Consider the following 20,588-nt stretch of genomic DNA (forward strand, 5'->3'; position numbering starts at 1 on the left):
TGTGAAAGTGACTCTTGCTATTTTTCACCCAAACCCCGTGGGTGATCTTTTCCAGTTGGTGACGGGAGGTGTGTGGCAGACATTTTCCAGGGACACGTACTTGTACAGATACCAGAACAGACAAACGTATGAACAAGGAGCAGGAGTAGGCCATTCTGCCCCTCAAGCCTGCTCCGCCATTTAATAAGATCATGGTTGATCTGGTAGTAACCTGAAATATGCATCCCACCTACCACCGATAATTTATCACCCACTTACTTACCAAGAATCTATCCACCTCTGCCTTAAAAATATTCAAAGACTCTGCTTCCACCGCCATTTGAGGAAGAGAGTTCCAAAGACTCACAACCCTCTGAGAGAAAAAATTACTCCTCATCTCTGTCTTAAATGAGCGACCCCTTATTTTTAAACAGTGACCCCTAGTTTTAGATTCTCCCAGAAGAGGAAGCATCGTCTCTACATCCATCCCGTCAAGACCCCTCAGGATATTATATGTTTCAATCAAGTCACCTCTTACTCTTCTAAACTCCAGCAGATACAAGCCTAGTCTTTTCATAAAGACAACCCACCCATTCCAGGTATTAGTCTGATAAACCTTCTTTGAACTGCTTCCAATGCATTTACATCCATCCTTAAATAAGGTGACCAATACAGTACAAAGTACTCCAAATGTGGTCTCACCAACACCCTGTACAACTGAAGCATAACCTCTCTACTTTTGTATTCAATTCCCCTCGTAATAAATGATAACATTCTATTAGCTTTCCTGATTACTTCCTGTACTTGCATACTAGCCTTTTATAATTCATACACTAGGACACCCAGAACCCTCTGAATCTCAGAGCTCTGCAATCTCTCACCATTTAGATAATATGCTTCTCTTTTATTCTTCCTGCCAAAATGGACAGTTCTACATTTTCCTGCTTTAAAATCCATCCGCCAGATCTTTGTCCATTCACTTAACCTATCTATATCTGTTTGTAGCCTCCTTATGTCCTCTTCACAACTTACTTTCCTACCTATCTTTGTGTCATCAGCAAATTCCCTCATCCAAGTCATTTATATAAATTTTAAAAGTTGAGGCCCCACCTCTGATCCTTGTGGCACACCACTCATTACATCTTGCCAACCTGAAAAAGACCCATTTATGTTTACTCTCTAGTTTCTGTTAGCCAGCCAATCCTCTATCCATGCAAATATGTTACCCCCATACCATGAGCTTTTATCTTCTGCAATAACCCTTGATGTGGCACTTTATCAAATGCCTTCTGAAAATCTAAGTACAGTACAACCACCGGTTCCTCTTTATCCACAGCACATGTTACTTCCTCAAAGAACTCCAACAAGTTGGTTAAACTTGATTTCCTTTTCACAAAACCATGTTGACTCAACCCGATTACCTTGAACTTATCCGAGTGCCCTTCTATAACTTCTTTAATAATAGCTTCTAACATTTTCTCCATGACAGATGTAGTTTCCCGCTTGCTTACCCTTTTTGAGTAAAGGAGTTACATTTGCTATCTAATGGGACCTTCCCCGAATCTAGGGAATTTTGGGAAATTAAAACCAATGCATCAACTATCTCACTAGACACTTCTTTTAAGACCTCAGGATGAAGTCCATCAGGACCCGGGCTCTTGTCAGCCCGCAGCTCCAACAATTTACTCAGTACCACTTCTCTGGTGACTGTAATTTTCCTGACTTCCTTCCCCACTTCTATTTCCTGGTTTATAGCTGCTTCTGGGATGTTACTTGTATTATCTGTAGTGAAAACTGGTGCAAAATATCTGTTCAATTCATCTGCCATCTCCTTGTTTTCCATTATCTATTCTCCAGACTCACTTTCTACAGGACCAATGTTCACTTTGTTAACTCTTTTTAAAATATTTATAAAAACTCTTAGTAGCTGTTTTTATATTTCTGGTTAGCTTTCTTTCATACTCTAATTTTTCCCTCCTTATTAATCCTTTAGTCATCCTTTGCTGTTCCTTATGTGTGATGGCTGTCTCTCACCTGTGATTAAACTGGAGATGATCAAAGGGAGAATCAGCATCTTCAACATCCTCATGAGGATATCACCTGGAAACGATATGATCATGACAATATTGGGATGGATGGGAGATGCATATCGGAGCAATCCTCCACACAATGCTCCAAGTATCACACCTGTAAATAGAAGAAATGGAGATTACAGGACAATAACCACAACTCATATTTACATAGATCCCCTTCATGTAAGGACCTGGCAAGGCATTTCACTAATGCAAAGAAAACCTTGAACTGACAGCAACTCTGTGAAGTGAGAGATTAGGAAGGGTGGCAAAAATTTGGTTAGGAAGGTAGGTTTTAAGACTTTAGGTAGGGAGTTCCAAAGACTAGGCCAAGATTACTGGGACTAAGGCAGCACTGGTACAGCAGAGACCAGTAGATGCAGGGAATGTTTCCAGAGACAGAGGCAGGATAAAGAAATGGAGTGATTTCAAGACACGGATTTTAAATGTAATCCAGTGTACCAATTCTAATTAGATAAACAATGTACTGAATTATATAGAAACTACAACATAGAAATAGGATCTTCAACCCAACCAATCCATGTTGGTGTTTATTCTCCATATGAGCAGTAATATTAATCAATTTTTATATCCCTTCAATCCCTTTCCCTTGAACCACCTATCTCTATCATTTTTAAATGTTGTTGCGGGGCCACATTTTTGTATTCCAATGGAGATGTGAATCGGGTAATAAAATACTGAATTTAGGTTTTTTTGCTAGAAAAACAATTTTCCTCTGCCTTCTTGACCCAGCGCCATTATTTGTGTGGCCTTTTCAGGACTTGCAAAAGCCTTGGGTACAAAACACACATGCATCTCTTCTGAGATCAGGGTCCCCATTGTAAGGGCTACACAAAAATTGTATTTCCTCCTGCGCATTATTTCCTTGTGCTGGTGCAAGTTTTGGAAGCCCTAAAAGAACACACCTCCTTGGAGAGTTTATGACCACTGGGTAAAGCCTGTTCAGGAGTTGGGAACATTCTAAAAGGTAAGTGTGTTATGGTTCCAAATCTTTAAATATCATTATTAGATGCTGTATTGTAATGTAGATGTGTTCATAGAGCTCTGTCCTGCAAACATAAGTTGACCATTACATTGACCACCATTATGGAACTGTTACCATGCATTACAGTGCCTTCTCCATTGGAGAAAGACCCATTATACATTCAAAAATGTAGAAAAATGTGTTGGTAGACCAACCTCGTCATGTTTTGCACTGAGATTTAAATGTACAGATAACTCTGACAATGGAAAAACAGCCCGTTTTTGAAAGGTAAAAAAAAATCTGAGCAGCTGATCCCCTCCATTAATTGACAGGCAATCTGCTTTAAATGGAGAGGACAGCATCAGTTCTTTCAATTTTAGGCTCGGAGAGCTGAAAATGTGGAGTACGAAATGAAAGCACAATATGAGCAAAATAATGAAGAAAACATGAGTAATGGAAATGGAGCCATTTCAAGCCAGATTTTCCCCATAACCCTCACTCCAAATGTAGCCTGCAAAACCACAAGAGACTGAATACCTAAAAAGACATTTTCAAAACTAATAGAGTAACGATTTCAGTGGATAATATTATGAGTCTAAATCCTATTGTAACAAATTATAATTAATAACCAAAAGCATAATAAGTTGTACTTTCTAATAAAAGTTAATGACTCAGGCACAATCTGACTTGGCTTTCTCAATCCTTTTATTCACTGCCTCCTGTTCCTAAACTTTGGCGTAAGCTTTCTTATACACAGGGGTTGCTGAACAGGGTGAGGGAGATGTGGGTAGTGTGGTTGTGGAGTGCGATGATTGATGTGTTTCGTCTTAAGGCTAAAAATTCATTAAGCCCTGTTTTAAGGTGCAGGTGTTGGGATTCATGACTTGCCCATGCCTGTTTCTGTTGAGGTAGGCAGGATGCAAACTATATCATCTAAATGATTGCAGTGCTGGGTAGAGTGGGTCTAATGTTGCTGGCTGCCTGAGCGTGCAGCAGGAGGCCCAGCAACGCATGTTTATAGCATGTGGTGCAGCTACTATGCTCCTCTTAAAGGGGAGATGCTCTATTTGGTAAGAAGCTGCAGCCTGTAGTAAAACAGGCTGCAAGTAAAAGCTGCAGAAGTAGAGCACCAGAGGGCTCCTAGATTCATCAATGAGGTGCTAGAGGCCTTAGTGATAGAGGTCAACAGGAGGAGGGAGATTATGTTTTCGAGGTGGGAGGGAGATGGGGGTGCCAGGATGCCCTCCAGATCACCTTCTGAAGGAACGTAAGCAAGTTTTTCACACAACGAGTGTTCGGGTCTGGAATGCACTGCCTGGAGGTGTGGTGGAGGCAGGTTCAAATGAGGCATTCAAGAAGGCATTAGATGACTATTCAAATAGAAACAATGTGCAGGGGAATGGGGAAAAGGCAGGGCATTGGCACTAGGTCATAATGTTCATTTGGAGAGCTGGTGCAGATATGATGGGCCGAATGGCCTCCTTGTGTGCTGTTAAAATTCTGTGATTCTGTGTAGTGACCAGTGAGGTCAATGCCTGGAGTCATGTCCTGAGGAACTGAGTGCAGTGCGGCATGATGTGTCATGACCTCACACAGGTTGTCAAGGTCAGCGAATGCACCATCATACATCCGACCCACTGCCCCATCAGCCTCTCGTGCTGTTCATGTACCAAATCCCCATTACTGCACTCAGCAGCCAGCATACCCAGCAGCACTCGCCAGCACTCAGGAGGCAGGCCTAACCGTCACATACTCCACCTCAACCTGAAAACCTTCCAATACTGCCAGCCTCACAACACCTCCTTCTGCCTCCACATACCTCCAGCTCATCAACTATGGTAGGCATACTACCCAAACACTCTGCAATCTAATCACTGATATCCTGTCTTCTCTGTTGCAGGGCAAGATTTCCCAGAATAGTAAGGAGCAAAGTGAAATTGACAGGTCACAGGCATGCCTGCATCCCCTGAGCCCAATAGAGGAGATGGTGCTGTGCATCATGGGGATGGCTGTGACAGGGCCAGTAGCATCCAATGTCACTGAGAATGTTCGAGATGACAATGTGTTACTGCCTTATGCTCTTTCTCAACTCCAACCTCACCCTCATATTGTTCCCTGGCATAATGTGCAAGCTGCAGATGGTGTGATTGTGAAGCTCTTGGTTTATACCACACACCTCCCCATTCTCCCTCATCCCAACCCTCCCCTTCTGATTTTACTCTTTCAGATACCCAGTGATCTGACACATGCAGCCACCAGCTCAGATACTGGCACTGCATGAACTTTAGATCTGGCATAGGGCTGGGATCCTCAAATGGTGAGTCACAGGGCATGAGTGGGATACACCCAGGCCAAGTGGGGGGAAAGGATAGCTTGTGTCCAGCTCACCAAAGGCTGAGGTCACAGTTGAGTTCTGCAGCAGGGAACTCAGGTGAGGACTTTGATGGGAAATAGCAGAGAGTGCTAGTGAGGATAAACATCGAGATCCTTGGGGTATTGTCAGACCTGCCAGACAAGCTCCTGTCACTGTCATGAAGCATGGTGGAGTCCAGCTCCAACTTGGCACAGGGCGTCATGCCCAGCCTGGAGTCAACCCTTTCCAGTGTGGAAATGATGGCAACTGATGACCAATGCCTCAGTTTCGACTGCAGCACCGGCAAAAGCCACTGAGCACCTCCATGCTGTGGTGCAAAATCAAATGAGGAGTCATGAGATCTTTGCTTGCCACCATGCAGTTCAGATTTCTGCCATCATGGCTGTGGATTTCAGTGCTCAAAGGGGCATGCAGGCTCTCCCAGCAGTCCAGCAATCTGTGCTGCAGCAGATTAGGAGGATTGCTGAGACACAGCCCTGGGGGGACTGGCAGTGGCTACGTGGAGCATGACCCCGTCGTCCTCTCTTAGGATGAAGGCACTCATCTTCCCGCCACTGCCACTCTGCCAGTGCCCTTGCTGCACAAGGACATCCTTCAAGGCCATCTGCAGTCTTCCCCACTGAAAATGAGCAGCTTTCTAGCAGCTACTGCAGGGCTAGGATAGCAGGCAAAGACACCCACAAGGTATTAAGGCAATGCTCAAGAGTGAATGGTTTGTTTTTGCTTTTATAATTTCAGGTGTTGCTGTAGCAAAGCTTTTGTTGGCAGCTTTTATTTAAAGATTTTAGCCAAGGCAACAATGTGATGCAATGTTTCAGATGAATGGGAAGGAGGGGTTAATGGTAGTGAAGGGAGGATGACCTAAGGTGAATAGTCATGGGCAGCCCGTCAAGAGCGAAGGTATAGTGGATGCCTTCTCCCTGCTTCCTCCTCTTCTTCCTCCTCCCTCCCCCTCTTCAGTCTCTGCTCTATATTCCTGTCATGCTGTAGACGCTGGGTACTGCAACAACAACCCCCATGTGGAGTGGACAGGTCACCAAATTCTCTGTCTTCCCTGTGAGAATACAGCAACACTCCTTGTCAGATCCAGCAACTCACTACAACATCTCCAAAAATACTCCACAAACTTCAGCAAAAGTTATTCTAAATGACTTGACCTGCAAGTTGCAGGACTGGCACATTACTGGAAGATGGCTATTGCAGCTGAACACATGTTCCATTGTGTATGGATGACATGCACACATTCAGTGGGGCTGAGCAGTGCAGGGTTCCAAAACATGTGTCAAATCAGCCAGAACAACCAACTGATGCAATGATCTGGCCAATTGTGGCATATCTTGTGCACCCACAGCAACTTTCCCAGCGTGGAGCACCATGCAGTCTTCTCTGGAAGTAGCCAGAAGCACTACTGCACATTCTGGGGGCTTTTCAGCTTCCCTAGCACTGACTCCAGCACTCTATGGAGTCAAACTCCTAGCCCTTAGCGTTCTGATAGAGCAGGTTATTTTTGGATTGCTATGTTGAATATTAATGAAAGCTGTATCAACATTTCAAACAGCTAAAATGGATTAATGAGGTAGACTAGAAGTAAAGCCCTGAGTGACTGTAGGATGATTTCCCTGAGGGGTAGTAGTCACGGCGTCAGCATATCCAGACCCACTCGAGGCTACTTGACTATTCATTAGGTAGAAAAGCAACCATGCTGCCAATGGCGCTGAGGCTGAAAGTTGTTGAGAGAAATGAGATCAATGAACTGCGGCCTCCCACCAGTGTAATCAGTGCTGTCCACAGCTGTCAGAGAGAATTTCACTGCAGCCAAGAGAGTTCATTAAGAACGTAGGAATCCTGTGGGTGCAGGGTGCCTCCAACCTGGAAAGATCGCAAAGCCAAGCAACATGAACCTCAGTGCAGCAACATATCTTCTCAACCTAACTCAGTACTTAAATGTACAGTAATCAGCTGTTCAGTGCTTGGGGTTTGTACAAGTGTTTGATATGGAACATGGCGGAGTATGGTGGTGAAGGACGTATGTTGTACATATGACCAGGATCAGGGCTGAGATGAAAGAGTGTTCTATAGAGGACTGAGATCAGGTATCAGAGTGGAGGAGTGTTTTATACAGGGCAGAGACCAGGGCTGGAATTTCACAGCCCCTCAGGCTGGCGGGATCTTTTGGTCCCACCGAAAAATCTCTGTTTACAACAGAGATTTCAATGGCTTGAAGGTCCCACCATGGTGCAACCCGCCATGGGGGCGGGAGGGGGTGGAAAATTACGGCCCAGGAGTCTGGGAGCGGAGGAGTGTTTTCTACATGATAGAGACCAGGGAAATAAGAGTAGAGGAGTGTTTTGTACAGGACGCAAATCACAGAAATGAGAGTAGAGTGTTTTATACAGGACAGGGATCAGGGGTATGAGAATGGTGGAGTGTTTTACACAGCGAGATTTCGGGAGAGAGAGGTTAAAACAGCGAGATTTCGGGACAGAGCGGTTAAAACAGCGAGATTTCGGGAGAGAGAGGTTAAAACAGCGAGATTTCGGGAGAGAGAGGTTAAAACAGCGAGATTTCGGGAGAGAGAGGTTAAAACGGCAATACTTCAGGACAGAGAGGTTAAAACAGCGAGATTTCGGGACAGAGCGGTTAAAACAGCGAGATTTCGGAAGAGAGAGGTTAAAACAGCGAGATTTCGGGACAGAGAGGTTAAAACAGCGAGACTTCGGGAGAGAGAGGTTAAAACAGTGAGATTTCGGGACAGAGAGGTTAAAACAGTGAGATTTCGGGAGAGAGAGGTTAAAACAGCGAGACTTTGGGAGAGAGGTTAAAACAGCGAGACTTTGGGAGAGAGGTTAAAATAGTGAGACTTTGGGAGAGAGAGGTTAAAACAGCGAGGCTTCGGGACACAGAGGTTAAAACAGCGAGATTTCGGGAGAGAGAGGTTAAAACAGCGAGACTTTGGGAGAGAGGTTAAAATAGCGAGACTTTGGGAGAGAGAGGTTAAAACAGCGAGGCTTCGGGACACAGATGTTAAAACAGCAAGACTCAAGTAGGAATAAAGGTAAAATAAAAACAAGAATCCATATTCTATATAGTTAAGATATGTCTGGGGAGTTCAGTCCCGTGATTTGCACATCCTGCGCTATGTGGGAAATCCTAGACCCTCACTGGCGGTCTGGTTGACCATGTGTGCAGGAGGTGCCTCCAACTGGAGCAACTCAAGCACCAGGTTTTGGAGCTTGAGCAGCAGGTGGTGGGCACTACAGTGCATTTACAAAGCTGAGAGCTTTGTGGATAGCACATTTCAGGGCGTGGTCATCCCACAGCTTAAGGCAGAGAGGGAATATGTGACTGCCAGACAGAAGAAGGGGACCAGGCAGGTAGTGAGGGAATCTTCCGAGTGCATCTTGCTCGCAAAAGGTTTTTCGGCCTTGGAAAATGGTGAGAGTGATGGTTCCTCTGTGGAGGCCAACTAGAGCCAAGGCCATGGACTGTGGGTTGTCCAGCTGCTTAGGGTGGGAGGAAGTGTGGAAGGGAAATAACGGTAGGGGATTCATTAGTGAGGGGAGTAGACAGGTGGTTCTGGGGCCGTGGACGTGACTCCAGGATGGTGCCTGGGTCAAGGATGTCATGGAACGGCTGCAGGGCATTCTGAAGGAGGAGGTTGAACAGCCAGAGGTCGTAGTCCATTTTGGAACCAATGACATAGGAAGAAAGAGAAATGAAGCCCTGCAAGCAGTCTTTAGGGAATTAGGTAGGAAATTGAAAAGCAGGACTTCAAAGGTAGTAATGTCCGGATTACTCCCAGTCCCACACAGTAGGAGTATAGGAACAGAAGGATAGAGCAGATGAATGTGTGGCTGGAGAGATGGTGCAGGAGGGTTGGCTTTAGATTCCTGGGGCATTGGGACTGTTTCTGTGGGAGGTGGCACCTGTACAAGTTGGACAGGTTACATCTGAACAAGAATGGGACCAACACCCTCCCGGGTAGGTTTGCTAATGCTCTAGGAGCGGATTTAAACTAAATTGGCAGGGGGATGGGATCCTGAAAAGTAGTTCAGAAGGGAGAGAAGCTGAGATGGAATTAAAAGTTCGGGGAATGAGAGTGGAGGACATTTTATACAGGACAGGGATTAGGGCAATGAGAATGGAGGAGTGTTTTGTACAGGACAGAGGTCAGGGGAATGAGAATGGAGGAGTGTTTTATACAGGACAGCGATGAGGGAAATATAAGTGGAGGGCAGGGGTCAGGTGTATGAGTGTGTAGGAGTGTTTTATAGAGAACAGAGCACAGGGGAATGAGAGGAGAGAAGTGTTTTATACAGGTCTGAGATCGGGTGTATGGGAGTGGAGGAGTGTTTTATGCAGGACAGTGATCAGGAGTCTGAGAGTGAAGGGGTGTTTAATGCAGGACAGTGACCAGGAGTCTGAGAGTGAAGGGGTGTTTAATGCAGGACAGTGACCAGGAGTCTGAGAGTGGAGGGGTGTTTTATGCAGGACAGTGATCAGGAGTCTGAGAGTGGAACAGTGTTTCTATACAATTGAGATCAGGGTTATGAGTATCGAGGAGAGTTTTTCACAGGCTTGAGATCAGGAGAGTGAGAGTGGAGGAGTGTTTTATACGGGACAGGGTTCAGGGGTATGAGAGTGGAGGAGTGTTTAATCCAGGACAGAGATCAGGGATATGAGAGTGGAGGAGGTTTTATATAGGACAGAGGTCAGGTGTATGTGTGTGTAGGAATATTTTATACATGACAGGCATCAGGGGTATGAGAGTAGAAGAGTGTTTTATATAGGACAGAGATGAGTGGAATAAGAGTGCGGGAGTGTTGTTTACAGGACAGTGATCAGGAGTCTGAGAATGGAGGAGTGTTTTATACAGGACAGAGCTCATGAGTCTGAGATTAGAGGAGTGTTTTATACAGGACAGGGATCAGGTGTATGGGAGCAGAAGAACGTTTTATACAGGTGTAAGGAACATATCTTTTTATTTCTGTTGGGCTATTGTAAAGAACATTTCTTTTTATTTTCTGTTGGATTGTGGATTAGAATTACAATGGCCACAGGTTGAAAGACATGTCCATTGAAACAGGATGAGAGATATATACAATGTTGCAGTCCTGGAAAAGAGTGTGCCATGAAAAACAGGATGGTGCCAGAAAGGAGTCCTGGACCAAGGGAACTGCCTGACAACAGCATTTTAATTGGCTCCTGACCAAGTGACCAGGTTTTATGTGACAGCAGGGCAGAGTAACTCCTAGTCTGAAAGGAACACAACCTAAAACCTCTTTCTCCTGTGTGTGGAAGATTCCAGTAATTCCATTATAATAGCTAGCTGGCTTTTCTTCTCATGTCTCTATATCCTGCTCTCTCTTTGAAAACCCCTGTCAAGAGGCAAAGGGGAAAATCACCTTAGAGACTTTGAAAGGCAAGTGCTCAACCTGTGAACTAAATACTGAAAGTGCTAGAAGACCACCTCGTGTCATCAACAAGAACTGAAAGGAATTTGGAAGGCATAGATCAAAATCAACCCACTGAATCCTGTAGTCTGGAATTGATGCTATTGAACTGTTTTATCGCACCCCTAAAATCCATGTTTTTGTGGGTCTGATGTGTCTTATATGTGTGTATAGGGATTTAAGAAGGGGATAGAGTTTAAGTTATAGTGTTAGAAATTAGCAGTTCATACTTCCTTCTTTTGCTGCTGGTTGATGAGTTTGATCAATAAACAGTTAGTTACTTATTAAGTTTACAAACCTGGTGCTCATATTCTGCTAACCTGAATTAAACAGTTAGGTAGAATTGGGGCAATCTGGTGGTTTGATCAAGCTTTTCACATTTGTCGCAGCTTGGGGAACAGTGGGGCTTGATATTACAGCGCACTATCCCCCGTGAGTCGTGACAAAGTTTGGGGGCTCGGGTCTGGGATATTTTGGAACAAAATACAATGACGATTTGGGTGTAGATTTATTAAGTAATAAAAGATAAAAGGAGACACCAGGTTTGTACTGTCAAAAATAAGATGGCACTGGAAACTGCTAAAGCTCTCCTGCAAGTGGAAGGGATGTCCCTGACAATTTTACAAGGGAGCCCAAAAGCCAGGTTAATTGAATTGACAAGTAAATTAAGAGTAGGATTGCCTGCCAAAGCTAGGAAGGCAAAGATAATTGAAGAGATGGCACAGCATTTGAAATTGGAAGGAATACCCGAGAGATCAAGTTCTCCAAGTGGTGGTTCATTGGAATGGGCTCAAATTCACTTACAAATAAACAAATTGGAATTAGAGGCAGAAGAAAAAGAAAAAGAAAGAGAAAGGACATTCCAAAGGGAACAGGCAGAAAGGACAGAAAGAAAAAGAAAAGGAAAGAGAGAGAACATTTCAAAGGGAGTTGGAAGTGGAGAGGTTAGAAATGGAGAAACATAAACTTAAACAGGAAAGAACAGAAAGAGAAAAAGAGAAAGACAAAGAATTCTAGCTTAGAATGCTGGCAGTTAAAAAAGAGACATGAGTAGGTGAGGCAGGACTTATTTCCAGATCAGAACCCAGCGGGGAGATGTTTAAATTTGTACAAGCTCTTCCAAAATTTGATGAAAGGGATATTGAAGCATTCTTTATTTAATTTGAGAAGATAGCTAAACAGGTGAACTTGCCAAAGGAAAATTGGACATTGCCTATGCAGAGCAAATTGACAGGTAGAGCACAGGAAATTTATGCTTCGCTGTCAGAGGAGGTTTCTAGGGATTATGATGTGGTGAAAAAGGCCATTTTGAGTCCACATGAGTTGGTCCCTGAAGCATACAGACAAAAATTTTGAGATTTAAGAAAACAGCCTGGGAAAATTTACATTGAATTTGAAAGGATTAAGCAAAGTAGTTTTGACAGGTGGATACAAGCATTAGGAGTTGAAACTACCTATGAAGTTCTCAGAGAGACCATTCTCTCGGAAGAATTTAAAAACTCCCTACCTTCTGTAATAAGAATCCATGTTGAAGACCAAAGGGTTGCAACTGCTAAACAGGCAGGGGAATGAAAGTGGAGGCGTGTTTTATACAGGACAGGGCTCAGGGGAATGAGAGTGGAGGAGGATTTTATACAGGACAGTGTTCAGGGGAATGAGAGCGGAGGAGTGTTTTGTACAGAAGGAATGTGGAGTTCAAGGGTCCAGGAGGTGTTAGACATGTAACAATTATCACTACTTTCTTAATTAAGCTGAGAAAGAAGAGGGACAATAAATACTAAGAAAAAGTAACAAAGGAAAATCAGAAAGACGGAGATTTACAGATACTAGGAGAAAGAAAGATGGAAAATGCCATATATCGGGACAGAAAAACAGAGCGAAAGGACAGAGAGGGCAACAGTAACATACACTAGAGAGAAGAAACATGTGAGATTAAAATAGGAGGTTAACAAATTGGGATATAAAAACTTGGTGGTTCATGAAGCAATGTTAACTGGTCATTTTAAAGCTAACAGTAACTGGTTGTTCACAAACTAAAGGTAACCGATGGTAAATTTTGCACAGCACTAAAAGTTGTAAACCTGCAGGACAAATAATTTCCATATGGATCTGGATTGATTTTCACCAGTTGGAAATATCCATGTGTTTTGCTGATTACATTTTGCCCTGTTGTAATTATGCATGTTGAACATTACAGTATTACTTCATTAGTTGCAAGTAGGAAAGTCTGACCATTATTCTTTAAAATGCTCCCCATGCTGCACGCCCACCCCTGCCCCCAAATCTCTCCCAGGTGGCTGGGAGGGTGGTGAGCGATCTGAGTTACACTCACCAAACACTGTGAGGGTCAGCAGCAGGTTCTTCCTCAGACTCTTTCCCAGCCGCTTCCACAATGGAAGTTTGCTGTTAAGTTTCTCGGGAGCCAGGTTGCACTCGTCCATCCGCACTTCCACTTGTTTGGGCATGCTGGTGGTTCTGGGTGAGAAAGAAAGCGGGCACTTGGTCACATTTAGAAGGAACACCAGCCAAAGCTATATCCATGCTCACAGATGCTTCAGGGAAACTGCTCATTATAGACACACCAATGATGCATTGTTGTAGGCCAAGATACTGCGAGTACAGGTCCCTAAATAGAAGTCATGTTGCTGCCGCTTTCAAACACCAGTGTTAGACATAAGAAATAGGAACAGGAGTAGGTCATTGGGCCCCTCGAGCCTGCTCCACCATTTAATAAAATCATGGCTGATCTCCTTGTGTTTTGATTTCCACTTTCCCATCTAACCCTGAAAATCTTTAATTCCCTTGCCTAACACGAATCATCTGCCTTATAAATATTCAATGACCCTGCCTCCACCACCTTCTGAGGCAGAGAATTCCAAAATCACACAACCCTCTGGGAGAAAAAAATTCTCCTCATCTTTATCTTAAAAGGGTGACCACTAATTTTAAAACAGTACCCCCTAGTTCTGGACTCACCCACAAGAGGAAACATCCTTTCGATATCCACCTTGTCAAGACCATTCAGGATCTTGTATACTTCAATCAAATCATCCCTCACTCTTCTAAACTCCAGTGGAAACAAGCCCAGTCTGTCCAACCTATCCTTATAAGACAACCCGCTCATTCCAGGTGTCAATCTAGTAAACCTCCTTTGAACCACCTCCAATGCATTTCTTCCTTCCATCCTTCAATCCTTCCTTAAATAAGGAGACCAAAACTACACAGAGTATTCGAGGTGCATTCTCACCAATGCCCTGTACAACTGAAGAATAACATCCTTACTTTTATGTTCAATCCCTCTCGTAATAAAGGATAGCATTCCATTAGCCTTCTTAATTACTTGCTGCACCTGCATACTAACTTTTTGTGACTCGTGTACTAGAACACCTAGATCCCTCTGCACCTCAGAATTATGCAGCCATTCTCCATTTAAGTAATACTCTGCTTTTTTGTTCTTCCTGCCAAAGTGAACAACTTCATATTATCCCACATTAAGCTCCATTTGCCAGAGCTTTGCCCACTCACTCAACCTATCTATATCCATCTGCAATCTCCTCATGTCCACTTCACAACATACTTTCCTACCTATCCTTGTGTCATCTGCAAATTTAGCTACCATGTCTTTACTCCCCTCATCTAAGTCATTGATATAAATCGTAATAAGTTGAGGCCCCAGTACAGACCCCTGTGGGACTCCATTTGTCACATTCTGCCAATCAGAAAAAGACCCATTTATGCATACTCTCTGCTTTCTGCCAGCCAATCCTCTATCCATGCTAACATGTTACCTACTACACCATGCACTTTTATTTTCCGTAATAATCTTTCATTTGGCACCTTATCAAATGCCTTCTGGAAATCCAAGTACAGTACGTCTACGTTACTCCTTCAAAAAACTCCAATAAATTGGTTAAACATGATTTTTCTTTCACAAAACCATGCTGACTCTTCCCTATTGCCTTGAGCTCTTCTAAGTGCCCAGCTATATCCTCCCTAATGATCGATTCTAATAACTTCCCCACAACAGACGTCAAGCTAACTGGCCCAGTGTTCTTATACAGTAATGTAAAAAATGGTGTCTTTAAGACTATGAGAGAATTAGCAGGCATTATATTGTAAACCCTTCTGCCTCCCTTCAGAATAAACATTCTTAGCTGCCAGGGACTGAGGCAAAACAAAAATGCACACATTCCAGAACTGATAGCAGGGAGTCTTCTGATGCCTTGTGCACCCTTTCATCTATATGAGTGACTGGTAAGGGTTAGCAAATGACCCTCAGCATGAGGTAAACTAAAAAGTGACCTCAAGCTAAAGTGATGGACAGGCAGGAGGTGACCATCCTGACATCTTGGGTACCTGCTCTGTACTCATTGGTTATATTGGTGCAACCCCCAGCCTCTAGAAATAAAGTATATTAATGAGTGCCTGGAGACAGGGGACACTCCTCGTCAGGCCGCCTTCTCCAGATGGAAGGTGGACCAGGGATGATGGAAAAAGACTGAGGGAAGAGTTCCCGAACACTTTGGCTGCAGAACAGAATGCTGCCATCAGAAGATATGATTAACGCACTCTGTGCCAACTGTATGTTCATCCTCTGAGCTCAGTGAACCACTGTCATGGGTCATGCATATTTCCTGTCTATTTAGCTAATGCATCATATATGAAATGTTGCTTCTTAATAAACTTGACAAGCTACCTTAAAATTACTTATGAATACTTGACTGGTTATCTTAGGTATCTGTGCGTCCCAAACCAAAACCTTACAGATTGGTGTCAGATGTTGGATCCACAATAGTTGAGGGGGTATTGATTTGAAATTTGAGAAGCAGCAATCTTAAGTTGTAGTTAAACATGTATGGGTAGATATTAAGTGAAGCCAGGGACTAAATTTCATGCTTGGCGTGTGTGCCAAGTCGGCGGGAGCGGAAGCGGATTGGAATCCGCTCTCGGTCGTGGTCACGTTGCAAATGTGATTTCACGCTGGACAGCCAATTAATTTCACGCCCAGCGTGAAACGTGTCTTCCCAATGGCCGGAAAGGGCCGGGCGGGGGCGGGAGCCTGTCGGGCGCTGGGTCAATGGCGACCCGGCCGGCGCTTTATAACCGGCAAAGGCAGCTCCCTCAAGGCTGCCAGGGGAGAATCTTTAGAGTCAGTCCAGGGGACTGGAACAATGGCCTCACCAGCGGCTGGAGATGTCAGGCGGGAAGGCAGGTCAGGTGGGCACTCGACCCCCCCCATTTCTCAGACGAATGCCTCGCGGTCCTAATGGAGGAGGTCAGTGTCAGGCAGGACACTCGCATACCCAGGGATAGCTGGAGAAGGTCACAGCACCTGACCAAAAAAGCCTGGGAGGAGGAGGCAGCTGAGGTCAGTGGCCACGATGTTGTGCAGCGCACATGGGTGCAGTGATGCAAAAGGTGCAATGCCCTGCTTTGCTCGGCAAGGGTGAGAACCATGTTGCATTGGATCAGTGTGGAGAAGTGTTAAGGTCTGGCCGTCCGCCCGTGGGGCTCAGGGGCGTTAGACTCTGAGGGCCAACTGTCACTGACAGCGGATCTGGCCAAGGGAGTGAGCCCTGGCTGCTTGGACTGAGTGCCTTGTGGTTGAGGCCACGACTTGGGTGTGCCCTGCGAGGTGTTCCTCAGGTAGGGTTGGCCAGGCTGCAATGGCACTGCAGGACTAATGAGTGGACTAATCAATGCTTCTCTCTCCTTTTAGGAGAAGAGGAGTGATAACACCATCGAGAGATCAAGGACAGGTGGAGGCCTCCCAAACTTCCTAATTTTAATGAGGTACAAAATGGATGCTTTGGAGCTGGAGAACCACCACCCACCTCGTTCAGCTGGTTGTGGAGAGGCAGGGGTCTCTGATGAAGGTAAGAGTGCAGAGCACAGAGGTGAGAGTGTCGGATTGTGCAAACATTCTTGTGTAGTCTCATCATTAATGGGAGCCTCAAACCTCGAGTCCCCATTGATCATTGAAAGACGATGGCACCATGATGCAGATCTCCATTGTCTCACCTGGGTGCCTGGCATTCACAGTGACAGTGTGATGACTTAAACCAATGGCATGTCGTTGTTTTCCCTTAGATTCCCCAGCTTGCACTTGAACACAAGAACCCAAAGAGCCACCCTTGATGCCAGAGGACCACTGGGCTTTAGGTGCACCTGCGTCACACCCCATCTCTGCATCAAGCACCAGTGCAGATACCAGCACCTCGATGGGCATTAGATCAACGGCTAGAATGTTGGAGCACAGAGGTGAGGGCACTTCACACTCTCTTGAGGTACAGGCAGAGGCAGAGAGTGCCCAGGGTGCTGGCAGTCGGAGGACTGCTGGAGACCAGGACGATGCTGAGTCGAAGGCAGATGATAAGTCTCTGGAGTTGTCCATTAGGTGGCAGATGCTGGATGTCCAGCGGGATGTGTGGGAGGATCTGACGGAGATCCATGGAGGGTCTGCATGCCATGTTCTCCGTTGTGGAGGAGTCCTTGTGGAGCAAGTGCACTCCGTTGACCCTCATGGCCGAGCGCAATGTCTCCCCCATTGAGATAGCAGCGACTCTCATGGAGAGGCAGCTCCAGGGACAGAATCAGGGGTTCCTGGGGTTGCGCTTGGACCTGCAAGCCATCACACAGGCACTGACCTCAGGTGGTCAATGCCAGTGTGGGAGATGGCTTAGGTACCCAATATCCCAGCTAGGTGCCTGTCGATCAATGGCGAGCAGGGAGGCCTAGAGCGACCTCACGTTGGCGCACAAGCTGCTTGTTGTCTCTGCGGGCTCCTCTCAGGGCGCTCTGGATGATGGCAGCAGCTCCTCCACCCCTCTGCCAGTGACTGGGGAGATGCCAGCCATAGCGCTGGCTGCTCCCTCCTAGGCGGGGCCAGCACAGGCTCCACTGGCTGGAGGACGATTGCCAAGGTCATTAAGACCAACGGGACAGCACAGTCAGCAGGCTGTCTCGAATGCTGCTGCCAGCGAGGGACTGGCAGGGGGAGGGGGGGGGGGGGGTCACCATGAGCACAAGAGGGACAGTTCACGGATGATCTTCTGTTCTGCCATGTTTTGTTCATATGTTTACTGGTGTGACCATTAACACCAGATATAGTTCTGTTCATTTGATGTGAGTGTCAAAATGAGATCAATTGTTTATATGTTTACTGGTGTGGGCATTAACACCAGGTATCGTAATGTTTATCTGATGTGAGTGTCAGAATGATATGAATTCTGCTTTTGTCGTAATGGCCTGAATATGCTACACTTGTTTTGTAGGTGCAGGGCACGCTAGTATCTAAAGCTGGATGTGAATGGCTCTAAACTTTATTGTACAGGCACTGAGTGAACTTTAGGTCCAACTGAAAGGGTCATTTCAGACATCCGGGATGGGGGTGGCACCTCTGGCATGAGGTGGAAGCAAATCATTGACAGCCTAGCTGAAGGAATGTTGGATCAAGGCATCCCTGGTGTCCCTGCCTCGCTGAAGGATCGGGAGATCTGCCTCCACGCCCTCAATGTTCTCCTCACCGTCCTGCTCTTCTGACTCACTACTGGATGCATCCTCTGTGGCCTGTGGAGCTGCCTCGAGATCCTCTTCCTTCAGTGGGTGCCCCCTTGCCAGTGCGAGGTTATGGAGAGTGCAGCATGGAACCACTACTTGTATTTAAGAGCTAGTAATTTTGCCTTTTTACCCTTTTTCCCCCCCTTTGACCCTATTTCATGCTTTTTTTATGTTTGTACACTCTGTCCCTTCCTGTCACTCTCTGGGTATCATTACCTAAATAGCTGCCCTGCAAGCCTGCCATATCCTTTTGCTTTGTTAGCCTAAGTATCCCTTCTCCAGAACCCTCCCCCCCTATTTAGATTAAAGCCCTCTCTACAGCCCCAGTTATTCGATTTATCAGGACACTGATCCCAGCACAGTTCAAGTGAAGCCCATCCCACCGGAACAGCTCCCATCTACCCCAGTACTGATGCCAGTGCCCCATGAACTGAAACCCATTCCTCCCACACCAATCTTTGAGCCACGCATTTAACTCCTTGACTTTATTTAACCTATGCCAGTTTGCCCAGGCAGTAATCCTGAGATTATTACCTTGGAGGTTCTGCTTTTTAATTTAGCTCCTAACTATTCAAATTCTTTTAGCAGAACCTCCTTTCTAGTCTTATCAATGTCATTGGGACCAACGTGGACGATGACAATTGGATCCCTCCCCTCCCACTCCAAGTTCCTCTCCAGCCCTGAGGAGATGTCCTTAACCCTGGTACCGGGCAGGCAACACAGCCTTCGGGACTCACGCTCATGGCTACAGAGAACAGTATCTATCCCCTTAATTATACTGTCCCCTACCACTACTACATTCCTATTTCCTCCCGCCACTTGAATGGCTCCCTGTACCACGGTGCCGTGGTCAGTTCACTCATCTTCCCTGCAGTCCCCGCTCTTTCCCACACAGTCTGCAAGAACCTCATAACTGTTGGACAGTTGCAGGGACCAAGGCTCCTTGAACACTACCCCCTGGGTCCCCATAACTGCTTCACCTGCAGCCACACCCTCCTGTCCCTGATCACAGACCAAATTTGAATTACCTAATCTGAGGGGTGTGACCACCTCCTGCAGCAAAGCGTCCAGGTAACTTTCCCCCTCCCTGATGTGGTGCAATGTCTGGAGCTTGGTCTCCAGCTCCTTAACTCGGATCCAAAATCCCTTGAGCTGCAAACGTGTACTACAGATGTGTTCACTCTGGATCACCTTGGTGTCCAGCAGCTCCCACATGCTGCAGCAGCAACACATAACCTGTCCTGCCATCGCTATCGTGTTATATTTAATTACTTAATTAATTACTCTAGTATCCCTGCTCTTTACACTTTATTGTAATTTTTTTTACACACCAGTATCGATCTTATACTCATCAAGTTATTTTTAAGAAAAAGAGAAAAAAGAAAAAAAAAGACTAGAAACCTAAACACAAACTAAAGACCTTATTTTTGCTTTAAAGACTAGAAATACTCACCAATCCTACTCACCAAACTGCTGCTCTCCACGCTCTTTAATGATCTCTCACTCTCTCACTATTAAAGGCCCCACTGCTCCTCTCACACTCTCGCACTGTTAATGACCCCACTGTCCCTCTCACTCTCTCTCACTTTTAATGGTCCCACTGCTCCTCTCACACTGTCTCACTGTTAAAGGCCCTGCTGCTTCTCACACTCTCTCACTGTTAATGACCCCACTGCCCCTCTCACTCTCTCTCACTGTTGATGGCCCTGCTGCTTCTCGCACTCTACACCGGTATGGTCTGGGAACAGGTCGGTAGTAACCTCCCCCGAACATCTGCAAAATCTAAGGTAGTCGCCACTGAGGGCCCATTGACTAGCCAGAAATCTGGACCACCCAAGAACTTAATGCCGAGAAGGGGCATCCCAGTGCACTGTTTTAATTGCAATCGCATGGACAGCTGTGTCCATGACTGCCACACTAGGTCCATTGTGGAGGCTGACAGTAACAATGAGCCATGCTTTCCCCTCCTCCTGTACAGAGGAGTCCCTACCCTATAGAGCAGCAGTTAGAGAGACTGGAGGCAGAAATACGATGGTAGTGCGAGACCAGTAGGCGGCATTGTTTATAATGGAGGCCATCAGCAATTAATGCTAGTTCACTCCAACACCTCCACCACCATCATCCATGATCCTTACCCTGACCCCATGAAGCTGTACTCTTACCCA

General features: G+C 45.6%; 1 protein-coding gene across 1 annotated transcript in view; it reads right to left on the reverse strand.

The window, feature by feature from the left end:
- The window catches only part of LOC144684709 (excitatory amino acid transporter 2-like), a 214,026-nt gene that overhangs the window by 58,390 nt on the left and 135,048 nt on the right, over positions 1-20,588 (reverse strand). Inside the window, exons 2-3 of the mRNA XM_078548840.1 lie at positions 13,196-13,338; positions 2,014-2,166 (exon numbers count right to left, since the gene is read on the reverse strand). Coding sequence (XP_078404966.1) covers positions 2,014-2,166; positions 13,196-13,328 — 286 coding nt within the window. The 5' untranslated portion in view covers positions 13,329-13,338. The remainder of the gene's footprint in view (positions 1-2,013; positions 2,167-13,195; positions 13,339-20,588) is intronic.

The sequence above is a fragment of the Cetorhinus maximus genome, chromosome 9, assembly GCF_964194155.1.
Source record: "Cetorhinus maximus chromosome 9, sCetMax3.hap1.1, whole genome shotgun sequence".
Taxonomy (NCBI): domain Eukaryota; kingdom Metazoa; phylum Chordata; class Chondrichthyes; order Lamniformes; family Cetorhinidae; genus Cetorhinus; species Cetorhinus maximus.